Source organism: Cygnus olor, chromosome 5 (assembly GCF_009769625.2).
Source record: "Cygnus olor isolate bCygOlo1 chromosome 5, bCygOlo1.pri.v2, whole genome shotgun sequence".
NCBI lineage: Eukaryota > Metazoa > Chordata > Aves > Anseriformes > Anatidae > Cygnus > Cygnus olor.
In genome coordinates this window covers 38843342-38857284 of record NC_049173.1, presented here as the reverse complement: position 1 = coordinate 38857284, position 13943 = coordinate 38843342, and the positions used below count along the sequence as shown (strand labels likewise).

The window sequence follows — 13943 nt, the reverse complement described above, 5'->3', positions numbered from 1 at the left end:
GAAAGCACCCTGCACACACTCGTGCTGTAACAGCAGCTGCCTTGCACCAACCAAGCCCCCCGCAATGAGGGTCCCGGGGCAGGCGGGCTGGCTCCCCAGGAGTGGCACAGCAGGGGGGAGGCAGCCAGGACAGCCCCTGACATGGCTCACAAAGCCAAACCCTGTACCAGGGACCACTGCACCACCTCCCCAATCCCATTTTGCTCCATGGGATTTTGGGGACTGGTTGTAGAAAGGGGGTGGCAGTAATGGGAAAAAGCAAATGTCATCTTGCTGTGGCAGACCCATACTTATGTCCATGTGTACCTAGGTCTGTTCACACCAATCCCATCTGACGATTTGAGGCTCGAATGCTGGGCTTTGCAGGTTAGCTGCTCAGGGAAACAGTTTTGCTTTGTGAGCTGGATCATTTAGCTTGTTGGTGTCTACACAAAAAGTACTGCAGGCATTCTCTTCCCTCGGAGAAAGACAAGCAAGGCATGGCAATCACAGGAGTTGTTTGCTAAGCTTTACTTGCTCACTTAAGTCTGAGAAACCATATCCCTGAGCCCATTTCATCAGCTTTCTTTTGGAAATCAGTGTCATTGTCAGCTGTCGGTAACTCACTCCATTTACCTGCTCTCAGCTTCTCAGGAGGACACAGCAAAGCCTAAGCCAGCTAAGGTTACTGAATGATAACAGCAATTCTTAAGTCAAAGGGTATAATGAGGCTCTCCCTAGACAGTGACAAGCTTTGGATTTCTTATAGAGGCCGGTGATTGTGTCTGTTTGTGCCTGCTGGGTTGTGGACTCCCCCTCTTCTCCTCTGCAGGTCTGGCTCCCCCACCCCCAGCCAGGCTGTGGTGGAGCTGAGAGGCTGTGGGCACTTGATGCTGATTAAATTCTGCTGACTGAGGAAGATGTCAAATTCTACCCAAAGCAGAGAGCCGCCAAGGAAAAGCTGCTTTTCTTTGCTTTTGACAGCTGGAGCCATGAATTTAAGCAGAGGTCTCACCTTCAGGCAAGTCAACAGCTGGGCAGAGAGCAGTCTTTCTTAAAGAGAGAGTGCTCCGTATTTTCTGGAGCTCAGTGTTACCAGGAGGTGAACGAGTGCAAGAGAACATTTTGTAAAAAAAAAAATCAAAAAACTAAAAAAACAGGTGCAGCTGGGTTTTTTGTTGTTGCTTTTTTTTCTTTCACTAGAGAAGGCCCAAGTAACAAACAAGAAAGAGGAAATGAAAACACAGTCTTATTTCCCACCCTTGGTGTTTCTCTTCTTCCATTTCCCCTCCAGTGCTTACAAAGAGGGGACAGAGCCTGTGTCTGTGCAGGAAGTTCCTGGAGTCCTTTCCCTAAGAAGATTCTGCACTGAGTCACGTCTACTTTCATGTTTGTGTGCCAGCCATGCTGTAGAAGTGGTGGCTCTGGCCCTGTTGGGTCCAGAGGAGGAACTCTGGCACTACAGGGCCAGGCTTCATGCTACCCAATTTTCAGTCCCACGGAGAAGAAGCCAGAACACGGAGGAAGCTCAGACCTTTTAGGACGTAGGGACAGACACAGGTCTGACCTAAACGTGGAGGAAAATATGTAGCGCACAGTTGCATGGCCGCTGTCACGTCACCTAATTCATGAGTACATGATGTATTAGCAGGTGCTATTGGTCAAAAGTGTGAAATGCACTGAAACTGTGCTATTGCCTTTTACTACACCTACACCCCCCGACAAAGCCACAGCTGCTTAGAGTACTCTGGCCACTAGACAAGAGGTTTCAGGGTACTCCCAAGTTGTCTCGTAGAAAAAAAAAACAACTTCAGGAAAGCATTGGAAATGAGTTGGACAAGAAGAACGGTACGTAACTCCGTTTAGCCTGTACTCACGTGGTCAGGGACATCCTGAGCTCCGCACACCGATCTCAGGGCTGTTTAGGTACTTCATGCAATAGCTCTTTACACTGTTAGCAGCCCTGAGGTAGGGTGAGGAAGACAAGGCTCTGGCTAGGTGAGTGCCCTCATCAGTAGTATCATAGCCATGACAACTCTTCTTTATCTCTGACATAGTGAATCCCATTTTCTCCCCCTTCCCCACTGCAAGACCTACACGAGGAGATATGTCCAACCACAACCTCTTCCCTAATCATTAGAGCGCTTTCCAGAGAGGTGGGAAATGTGAATTTCAAGCCCTTCAGAAGGAAATTGAGTACATCTCCCCAGTAATTTGGAAGCGTGAAATAAAAGCAGGACAGCACTCCTCTTGGTAAGGATGGAAGAAGGCCTAATAGACTTAACCATGTTTAAGACTGTCACTTACTTTGTGGTATCTAATGTATATCCTGGGAAGACTGTTGCAACCACCAAGCTGCTGTATGAAAACACAACCGTCATCATCATCATCACTGTTGCTCTGGAGGAAGAAGAGGAAAGCAGCAGGGATCGTTCCTTTCATGTGGGGCTCGATAAGGAAAAGGAGGGAGATGCAGAGAATCTTTTATTTTCGGGATCTCCATTGACCTTTGATGTGGGATAGAAGTCACAGTTCTCTGACCTACAAACACTGAAGTACTGGTAAGCACATGTAGAAACAGAACTTTAAGAGTGCTTAAATAGGATTTTTTGTTGTTAAGAGTTGAAGCACCTATTGAAAGTAGTTATTTGCAGAGTTAAGCAGCAGCTGAGGTCCTCAGAATTGCAATTTAGAGTCTAAGCACCAGAACTCCATTCAGGTCCTAACCTAAATACAGACAGACCCTTTTTTTTTTTTTTTTGGATTTAGCTTGAAATATGCAAGCAATTTTTCCTATTTTTTTTTTCATTTTTACTTTATCTCCACCAGTGGTAAGAAAAGCAGACAGACACTCCTGAAGGTAAAAGTTAATGTGACTATGTTGCCTTTATTTATCAAGAAGGCAAACATAAAAAGTTTTCATAGCTATTTTGCTATCATGATATGGAGGGAAGATAAAATTCAATTTTTGCTACCATTCCAACTGGCTACCACCCTAACCCTCTGCTGAAACTTGTGCTAAATCTAAGTGTTCAAATGTGTAAGTTCAAAGACATTTGGAAAACTTGCTGAAGTTATATTTCAAGTGGAATTGAAAGACAGAGGCTACTTTCTGCTCTGCTTGAAAGGGAGAAGAGATTAAAATCAGGTGCAACACTTCTTTCTTACTAGATTTTCTGCCCATTTTTACAGCCTCCTACTATTCAGGTGGGCTTCTGTTAGAACAGGAACTTGGGTGGGTATTTTTCTGAATGCCACTTTTAAAACGCTTAAGGAGCATCCACCGTTGCCACCTCAAGTGAGAAAGATCCTGGGTACAGCCGAAACCAGCCAAAGACATGAAACAAAACAGCACATTTTGTTGTGAGCAGTACAGCTAGGACTGCCAGCTTTGTGATTTTAGAAGAGAAACCTAACCATCAGCACATTGTGACATTTTTGGTGTGATGCATGATGATGTGTGGGTGGATTGCAATGCCACATGTTGTTATTTCAATGCATTATCATCATCAGGGTTTATTGAAGCGTTACCGTGTTTCAGCAGAACATCATTATCTCCTGTGGCAGCTTCAGCTCAGCCAATCCTACCAGATTCACAGATATTAAGTGTATAAAAAAAATCTGCTTTGCCTAGATTTGCATCTTAATATTATAGAAAACTAGATAACTGGAAGCAATTTCAAAGCAAATGATTTCAATATATAGCTTATGTGTACATTCATACTGGAAGCCTGATTCTCACTTCAGTCGTTTCAGGGAAGGGAAACATGCCTCGTTACTTTTGCAAACAATCACGCAGTTTCAATTTCAGATAACAATAATTGTAATTAAGAATATATTAGAGAGAATCATAACAGATAATTTTATTCCAAAAATATAGGACTTCTTAAAAAATATGAAATATGAGTTATTCTTGTAATTCCTGGCTACTTTATGGGTACAAAGAATGATCTTACTGCAAATTTTAGTGAAGAACAGATGAAAACAACAGGAGTAGCTTGTTTAAAAACTGGATCTGATCCTGCAAATACCAAGGTAAATATCACCTATTCCTTCCAGACATAAAGCTTTAAACTAACACTAATGGAAATCATAGGATGAAAGCTTTCCTTATCACACTGAAACTACAGGGCACACAATGCACAAACTTAGTTGAATTTGAAAGAGAATCCAGAATATTTAGTCTGTAGTCATTTAAGCTAGGATCACAGCACAGTTAAGCACAGTTGTGTATTCAATTGAATAGCAGCTTCCCACACAGACCGTGTCCTGGAACTGTGCTGAGATTATTTTGCAAGTGTGAAGGACCTCTGTGTTCCTATTACCAGGAAATAGTTAATATTCTTTCCCACTGGGGCCCACATGCACCTGCACAACTGTGGTGTGTGGTTTCTTCTTGCAGCTGCATCTGTAACTCTGCTGCTGCCTGCGTAGAGGTTTTAAAGTGTAAATGGAGAGTTCACAAGACTACCCTTCGGTAGTAATGCAGCCTGAAGGGCTGCTGCAGAAGCAGTGAAACCACTCTCTTAGTAAAGAAGCAGTTTCAGCAAAGTTTGTTTCCCAGATGTTAATTCTACATCCCGCTTTTCTTTGGACAATTCAAAGCCCATTAGAAATACCCGTTAATGATGTATCTTCACAATACCATTTCAGAGTCACTGCCTATTATTATCTTGATTTTTTCCAGAGGAAGAAAGTGAGGCTGTGAGACCTTTAATAATTATTTCCCTGAGGTCACTGAGAGCAAGCCTGTGGTGGAGCCAGATACACAATGCAGATCTTTCCCAGCCCTCTAGCTTGGCTGCTCAGTCACTGCTGCTCCTATAGTTTGCTATCTGAATTCTTTGTGCAAGAAGAGGACTATTTTTGTCCCAACTACTAAAAAACATCGTTCACAATATCTGCTCCTTCTCAGGACTGAGGAGATTACAGGGGTCAGCAGTCAGAATAGGGAGTTATCAGCTAGCCCTGGGCTGCGGGAGCTGCGATTAGGATCATCTGCTATTAACCGCAGGCACATGCTCTGGATCCAGCGAGAGCAGAAGTGCTCAACTCTGTTCTGCATTTGAGATCTGTCTGGTGTAAGGGTGATGTATGGGAGGGAAGAGATTGTGTTCGCTGATCCTACGAGGTGATGTGATTTAGGGGAGCTGTAGGGGTGTTTTACTGTATTGCAGTCGTGTGATCCCCTGAAGGCTCATATACCACTGAAGGACGATCAGAGCCAAAGAAATGCTTGCCCCGTGTACTCCTTATTTGCACCTTTTCTTCCCCCAGTATGCTCCCCGTGTTATGGTCACGGAGTGACAATTGGCTCATGAGCCAAACCACCAGCCTTGGGGCTTACTGAGATTTCTCTCCTCCAGGCAACACTTTTAAGCCAAGGATTTCAGTGTAAACCTCACTTTTCAGAGAGTGTACACTGTTATCTTTAGGTTTACAACTTTCTGGAAAGAAAGAGATTTATAGGAAGAAAATGAGAGCGCACATGCACACCTTATCATGCAAGGCAGGCAGGCAAACTTAGCTACGCAAAGAATTACTGCATGCAATTGTTGGTGCATGCTTGCATAGGGAGATACTGGGTCAAAAGATTCTGTAAATGGAAAGAGATGATGGCTGTGTGTTGCTGGCTGTGTGTTCCTTTTGGTGTAAAAATTCTCCCTGTCTGCAGTAATAGTAGCTGCATTTTGGTTAAAACAATAACAACACTACTTCAACATAAATCTTTTTTTTTCTTTCTTTCTTTTGGAGGCTTCTCTCTCCCCCACCTTCCCCCCCCCCCCAATTAGTTTTGTTTAGCCTAAAATAAGAATCCTATGAATTCTTCTGTGAATGGGGAAAAAACTATCCCTCTGCTGCACAGCAAGTGGCCCTCTGTTTATGTGGTTTGGAAGAACAAAAGCATAAGGAAAGATTCCTCGGAGATGTCTTATGACTGCCATAGCCCTAAGCCTTGATAAAAACCCTATCAAGCTGATGCACCTACAAATACGTATGTAACAGGTGGCCCCAGCTCCCAAACAACCTGCTCACAGAAAGAATAAGGCATTTTCTCACAGTATTGAGATGCTACAGAGATTTTGAAACTTCTGCTCAGATTCTTAATGTACACAGTCAACCCCCTATTCAGCAGCATGCCCCCACCCCGCCTACACTGTCCAAATGACCAGGCCTCATTGCAGCAAGTTTAATCTGGACAAAAGAAAACCAGGGAACAAGGCTTCATAGTCACCTGCCCTTTATCACACCCAGTACTCAAACATTAGAGCTTCCTTTAAGGAAATGAAGGGCCCACCTCTGGATTTCTGTTCTGGTATCTGGCACCTCTGAGCAGAGTAGCTTCATCATTCACCTAACAGATATTCTGGGCAAGTCACTATCCTGTTGGAGCTATTCTACTTTTTATATCTTATGCACAGGTACTTAACACTCTTACAACTCTTCTACAAATAAATACCCTCAGCAGGAGGCAAGGGAACCTTTTTTTTTTTTTTTACCTCCTTTTTTTTCTGCCCTTTCATTCTATGCCTCGCCCATTTTAGGGTGAAGACAACAGCTTCAGCAGGAAAATCCTTTTACCTCAAATGTGTAGCACCTGGATCCAACATCTGTCACTAGCCAGCCTGAATGGGGATTTAAAGACACACAAAAAAAAAAAAAAAAAAGGAAAGAAAAGAAAAGAAAAGATTGCTCTGATAATGACTCAGATCATGGTGGGAGACATCCAGCTTAGACACCTAGCTCAAGGAGAGGGCTCACAGCTGTGAGCGGTGAGGGAAAAGCTGTGCCTTCCCCTGCTCTGGAGCTAAGGCACTGCAATATCTCTGCGATACTCGAGGCTAAGCCCTGCTTGCTGGCTGGCGTGGCAGCTCTTCGACTGAGCTGCTGCCAGTCTCGCAGGCTTGTTCCTTCAGGCAGGAGAAGCAGCTCCGCTCTCCCTGTGCGGCGCCGGGCAGTCCTGCTGCCTCAGGCCGAGGTGCCCAGGCCCCGTGAGCTCAGCCTGCGGCCAGGTGCTGCAGCAGAGCCGCCCTGCCTTCCTCCTCCATATCCATGCCCCTGCACCTCAGCAGGTGCCACTTTTCGTCCGTGCCTGGTGCATTTCAGATCCGATGTTACATGCAACGAAGCCGTTCTCCCCTGGCCATGCTGAAGAAATTTATCCTACTACCAGTAACGCCAAATAAGGAAATAAAAGACATTGCTTAGTTTGCACAACCTTTTATTTTCCTCCCTAGAACTATTTTTAGTTAAACAATTTTCTGCCAGAAAAGCTCTGTCTGTGTCCAGAGCTGCCCTGGTCATCAGTGCTGTTACCAGGGACTTGAGCTTTATGGCCCTCATAACTCCGGAGGGCGAAAGGTCGAGCCGTGGAGCCTTTGTGTCAGCTCCACATTTCTCTTTAAACACATGTGAGAGACAAAGCTCCCCTGAGACCCCCATGGAAACTGCCTCCGGGGGCGGGGAGAGGGTGAGAGAGCACTGGCCTGGCAGATAAAAGCAACATCAAAAGAAGTGGGGAGCAGCTGTCCATCTGGAGGAGCAAACTTTTTTTTTCTTCTGTTTCGGAGAAAGAGACGGTCTCAAAAGACAGTCTCAAAAAATTTTGCATGGAACGAAAAAAAAAAAAAAAAAAACAACAACCAACAACCCAGCAGGGGGAGGGCAGAAAAGCCCCCACAGCAAACAGAAGGAGGTGCTGCCTGGCAAAAATCCCAAGCTGAATCATTTAAATCACTTTTAGTGCCTCCAAATGCAAGTCGCTGCCTCTGTTTATAGAGTCAGAGTGAGAGACCTAAAGAGAATACATTTCCCAAAGCAACATCTGAGCTCAGGAATGAATCAAAACCAACTTCATACACTGCAAACCCCCTTCTTTCTGACAAAGCTTTTGTTCTGATGCTGGGTTCATCTTAAGCCTACATTCCCACAAGAAAAAACCCACAGCTTGATCACCAGATAGCTGAAGGTGTTTACGATAGGGAGTGTTTCTCTGCAGACTCTCCAGCATGCATGATGACCAATAATGAACAGTCTACATGTAGACAGTTGTTGACCAACACACCAATATAAGTGTAGTCCTTTAGTTTTCAAACTGACAAACTCTACTTCTTTATCATTGGATTTACAGACACACAAAGCTCTTGTCCTAGGCTGTAACTATTAAAACAGTTATTCCTACGTGGTACATATACACACCAAAATCAAAAGAAAACTGCAGTCCAACTCAAACTCAGCAGCAAATTCTAGTCTGCATCATAAATAGGAGCAACAGGACCTCCCACTCCTGCCCTTGTTTGAGATCCTTCCATCACACCAACTTGCACCTGAAGATACTTAGATGCTGTCAATATATTTCACCTTTCAGTATAGGTTGAAAATGCCTTTTCAAAAACAGACTGCAAGCAATATAGAAATCAGGAGAGTCTATTTCTCAATTTTCATAAATCAAACTATTAGAATTGTGAAGGTTTAAAATTATTTGAATACTTGAGGTTATGCCAGGCTGCAACCATTGGCGACTGCTTTAAAATCTGCCTCTATAATGTAAAGATGCTGCAAATGGCCTGTAACACACATTTATCTATCCCGTAGGATTCCTAACATGAAAATACCTGGTGGCTTCCACACATCCAGAAACTTGCATAGCACCAACATGAAGCCATCACTCAGGATGGAGGTAAAGCCCTTTGTGCAGGCTCTGGCCCTCTCTTTCACAACCTGGGGCTTGAGGGGGTGCCCATGCCATCCCTTCTCACGGAGGTGAAATGTGTATCTGGGGCTCGTTTTGGCTCCAGTCTCCCTCGTGTTCTGTGGTTCGGTTTAGGTCGATGCCCAAAGAGATGGATACAATAACCCTGCACGTCTCCCAGACGTGAAATAGTAACCACAGCACTGCATCCCTGGCCAGATGCAGTTACAAGATCTCCCTTCCTCTCTGAAACACAGGTACGAGCCGCTGACAGGGCCGAGTACCTGCCTAACCAGACCAGCAGCCTGCTCTGCAATGGCAGCCCCTGGCTCTGGGGGTTGCTTGACACACGTGCCTCAAAATAACCCAGTCTGTGCCCTAGCACTCATGCAAGGCCTCCACATGTGCAGGAAGGTAAGGGAGAGCATGGCCCTGTTCACGATTTATGCCTATCAGCCTGGAGCATCCCTTTGTGTCTGCCACAGCCTCTCACAACGGCAGCATATGTTGTTCCCAAAAGCCTGTGTCTCACCCAAAGGGCAGGCGAGAGCTCCTGGCGGCCCTGACTCCCAACTCACGCCTCCCCGCTGCGAGGATAATAAATTCCTCACGCGCACGTGTGGTGCACGGCGAGGCTGCGTGTCCGGGGCGGCGGATCGGCAGGTCCCTGTCGAGGCGAGCTGTGCTGGCTGGCGGGCAGCCAGGCTGCCGTGGCCTCCTGCCACAACCCCTGCCTCTCGCAGGGCCGGCCTGCCAGACACGTCCCTGCCTTGCGTGACAGGCCACTGGGTTGTCTCACGCACAAGAAAAGAGTTGAGAGGTCTGCTCAGCACCGGGAGGCCCCCATAGGGTCCCCTTTGCTGCCCCTACTCTGCACCGGTGGGTGAGTTTCCTCACAGTTTTGGGCCAGGACTGAGGCCAGAGCACCGCAGACAACATAGGAGTGCCCTTTGCCTCCCCTTCCTTTTGGTAGGGATGCTCTGTGTTTGCTCTCATTTGAGTTTTGTCGTCCCTTATAAACTTCACTTGAACAGACAGGTTCCCTTCCTGTTCCCTGTATGTGCAGAAAAGCACACAACCCAGAACAAGCTGGCATCCATACCTGTCAGGACTTTGTTACAGACCAGCTTTTGTCAAGTTTATACATTAGAAGTCAGCGGTGGGGCAGTCATTGCTAGCTGGCCCCAAAGTCTTTTGTCTGAAAGCTGGGATGTCTGGAATTCCCCGGGTGTCAGACTGCTACTTCCAGCCCCACAGTGCTGGCATGTCCCTAGTCCCAGCTTCCATGGTGGGAACAGACATACAGACAGACAGCTTCTCCTTCCAAGCAGTCACGCACTCTGCAGCCCCACAAGCTCTCAAGTTGTCTCTGATGGCCTTGGTGAAGAACTAAGAGCTGTTCTTTCCTTAACAGTGGGTAATCCACCAAGAACCTTGGTGAAGACTAGGGCTATCCGTGCATCTAGCATTTTCAGACATGTCCTCGTTTTCCACACATAAATATCTCCATTTGGATCTTTTGGGATTTTTTTTTTTTTAACTTTATAGATTTCCCATGTTTTTCCAAATATCTGGTTGGCCTATGAGGTCAAAAGCCCCCTGCTACACTGCAGCACATCTCAGAGTCGCAGGCAGGTGCACAGGAATAGCTCTGGGGTGCCTGGGACAGGCAGTACCCCAACTCGTGCCATTGTGCACGTGCACTGTGCTAAAAAAGCCACATGAAGAAAGTCTGATGCAGAGATCTACTGGATGTACTGCCCTATTATCAGTATCAGGATATCTCAAATGCAAAGAATAACTCCACAGGGCACATGCAGCACATCTGGTACTTCCTGAAAGCACCTGACTTACTCTGTGTGTATTACACCACGCACTTAGTGTGCATCTGTCTGCAAAATCTTGGACAGAAATAGGGGAGCCCTAGAGGAGAATTTGCTGCAGATGTGTTACTCAAGCCCACTTGGTCTATTCATAATGTCTTCCCATCTGTGGTAACAGGTCGCAGCCACAGGCTAGTACTTAAGCGATCTCTGTGATTCCTTGTGATTATCTTCCAGCTGTGTCTAGAGTAGAAACTTCTAACATTACTCATTGCTGTTGTGGACATTTCTGCTCATGTGGTGCACACAATACGAGGGCTACTCATCATAACCCCATGAACAGGACGATTCCAGAGGTAGCTCATTACAATTTTTATCAGAAACTGGTCTTTATTTTAACTGCATTTAGCCCTTGGCTAGTATCAAGTATACTTCATCTTCTACAAACCTTTAAAGTACTCTCTCCACTGTTGTAATGAATGCAACCCATGAACTGTTCTGATCAGCTGAACCTCAGGCAGAATTCAAGGTGTTTCTGATGGCTGGGCCTAACCTGAGACATGTGCTTTTGGTGGATATCCATCTGAATTTGAATCTTGCCCTTTTTAGCAAATTTCATTTGAGCATGTTAAAAATGGCTTGCAAAAACAATATCTGACAAAAGAGCCTTCTGAATTTAAGGGTAACCTTAAAACATCAGAATGTCAATTTATTAAAAAAGTCCCTCCGGACCACGTGCAGACTGAAGAAAAGTCCCAGAGGAGCATAGTGGACTGAAAAGAAAGCCTTAGAATTTGTTGCTTTTTTCCTGCTTCCTCACCAGGCACCCCACAAGCTTTGCAGGATTTGAAAGACCTTGAAGAAGATTTTGTGGCAGGCTTCTATGTAATGAAAGTGCTAATGCTAATTCGGCACCCTTGTCAAGCACATAAGGCCTTCCACAAGGCCTTTAGAAACTCTTTTCCTGATTCTTTGTTTTGTTTTGTTCAAGAACTGCTTGTAATGAAGGGGTTACTGTCTCGTACAATATAACAGTGGGGCTGACTTGGCTGGAACAGACATTAACTTCCACAGTAAATCTGGCAGGAGCTGGTAATTACAGAAAAAGCAGCCAGGGGTCATGGCCAGCCAATGCTCTGGAGTAACAGAGCAGAAAATCAAAACAGAGGGGGAAGGGAAATCATATTCATCATAGTCTTAGGGCTGAGGTCGGTCTCCTCCAAACTATCAGGAGCCTGTCGTCAATTGTTATGTTTAGAAGGAGCCTCTGGAAGATGAGGTAATAATAATGTTAAACATTAACTTGTTAGTGCTCCCGCTGCACTGGAAATTCACCTCCACCCCAGCACAGCTGGGAAGGGGGAACACTCCATGGAAACAGCCAGAGAATATAGTTCTCTGATTGTACTTCTACAATTGTCCCTTTTCTGGCAGGTTTCTAGTGCTAACACAGGACCCAAAAGTTCCTGCTTCATGGGTCCTGTGCTCTCTCCCTGAGTCCTGTGTTGCTTCAAAATCTCCCATTCACAGCATTTTGGCATCCATTTCTGCCCCTTGCAGCTGCTGCAGAGTGCAGCCATGGCAAGGAGCTCTGCTTGCCTCTCAGCACACACGCAACTCCCCAACAGCCTGGCAAAGACTCACACATGGAGAAGGAGCAAGCATCAAGCACATGGATGGTGTCTTAATAAAGCCTGGGAGAAGTGAAGTCTGTGGTTGCATGACATTGTCCTGTAGCAATTCAGAGCTCTGGACTCGCATTTCTCCTTAAGCCTAATTTACATTAGCACCTGTGGTATAGCTGTGCCTGTAAGCAGGCTAACACTACCTGAGAGTCCATCCATGAAGGAGTGAGATCATGGCAGTCTGGGAAGGGCTGTAAAAAGCAGGGCAACTTGCACATGAAATAGTTACTTTCCTCTGCCACCGAAAGGTCACAAGCACTTCAGCATTCATTTGGTCTTCAGCTTGGGCTCTTGCTTACATACAAACAAGTCATGCTGTCCTGCTGAGAAACCCTGTCCCTCGACACAGTTGTCTGGATTAAACAGACAACATCTCATTGCAGAAACAGAGAGGAAAATGGGTTTTTATCCCTGTCTGTCACACAGCTTGGCACATATCTGCTTACAGCTGCCTGTCCTCACCTAGTCCTTCTGTAAAATGGGCAGATAAATCCTATCTCAAAGGTGTGCTGAGGTTTAAATAACCTACAATTACAGAACACTGCTACATCTTCAGAAGAAAAAAGCCACTAAAGTGGGAAACTCAACCATTAGTAGTAATGTAAAAGAAGTCTATGTCTAATGCACAGGAAAAAAAGGGATTAACTGATTCAGGTTCAGTTGGCCTCTGGAAGGAGTCATCAGCATGGGAAACCCACCTGGCATCTTCCCACTCCACTTACTCTCCAAGCAGTGCTCTCTTCGCAGCCATCCCGTAGGCAGTAGGCAGGGTGGTAAAACATGCACCTGTAAGTGAGCATAACAAAACAAGATGTAAATTACAGCTTTTTCAGATGCACACTATCTTACACCTGCTCTGCTGCACTTCATCTTATTCATAAAAACCTACAAAAAATTGGGAAAAAAGATGTTGGTCTCAGCCATGTTTTTATCCGCAGAATTTCTGCAGATGTGATCCAGTCACCAGGACATAACTTATGGCGAGGAGCTGGGGGAGAGGTTGCCTTTGCACTGATGGCCACAGTGGGCAATAACCACACTGAGGCCTTGGCCACAATTCACTTGTGCTTCCAGGCCGCTCGGTGGGTCTTCTTCAGCCCACAGAGAGGTACCCCAGGGACAGGGCTGGGCCAGGCTGCGGTACTCATGCAGAGCCTAGGGCACTTCTCTGAGCTGCAGCCTGCCCCACCGCCCACGAGCAAAGTACACCCATGCGGGCATAGCCAGCTCTGGGTGCTGCTGGGCCTCGGTGAGCTCGGAGGAGGCCAGCCAGCAGCAGAGCAGGCGGGCACGCGCTCGAGTCGCTCGCCTGAGGGACGCCAGCTCCGCTGCCTGGGCAGGGTTCCTCCCACGTAGGTTAGCAGGCGACCCTTGCTGGGATTGAATATCTCCAGGGTAAAAGTCACCTCTCTGCACAGGGCCAAACCAAATGCCACTTGAACTTTTTCAAAACATAGAACATGAGGACACGCAAAAATAATAGTCCGGGAATCTTCAGATGATGTGGGAACAATTCTTACTTTAAATACAAATACAATTTTCTCTGACCTCAGTGCCATGATTCAGCATTTCTAAAGTAAATAATTTACAATAACAAAAGCAAGAAACTAACGGGTTTGTGTGGGATCAAGGTAAAAACAAGTTTTGCAACGTGAGAGAGATGAAAGGTAGATTATCGTGGAAACAGGACATCTTGATCCCACCGCTAGGGAAAAGCTGAATCCTCCACCACAAAACCTAGTCTGAGTCATTGTTTAATGAACT

At 45.8% G+C, this 13943-nt stretch overlaps 1 protein-coding gene and 1 non-coding gene across 3 annotated transcripts in view; one reads left to right on the top strand and one right to left on the bottom strand.

Moving 5' to 3' along the window:
- Nucleotides 1-13943, bottom strand: part of BMF (Bcl2 modifying factor) — a 74431-nt gene that overhangs the window by 15963 nt on the left and 44525 nt on the right. For both annotated transcript variants that reach the window (XM_040560347.1, XM_040560346.1), the window contains exon 4: nucleotides 12878-12965. In XM_040560347.1, the coding sequence (XP_040416281.1) occupies nucleotides 12878-12965 (88 nt within the window). The remainder of the gene's footprint in view (nucleotides 1-12877; nucleotides 12966-13943) is intronic.
- On the top strand, nucleotides 2195-2307 carry LOC121071842. Its single transcript, XR_005820823.1, has one exon. It is a non-coding gene; the product is annotated as a U6atac minor spliceosomal RNA (small nuclear RNA).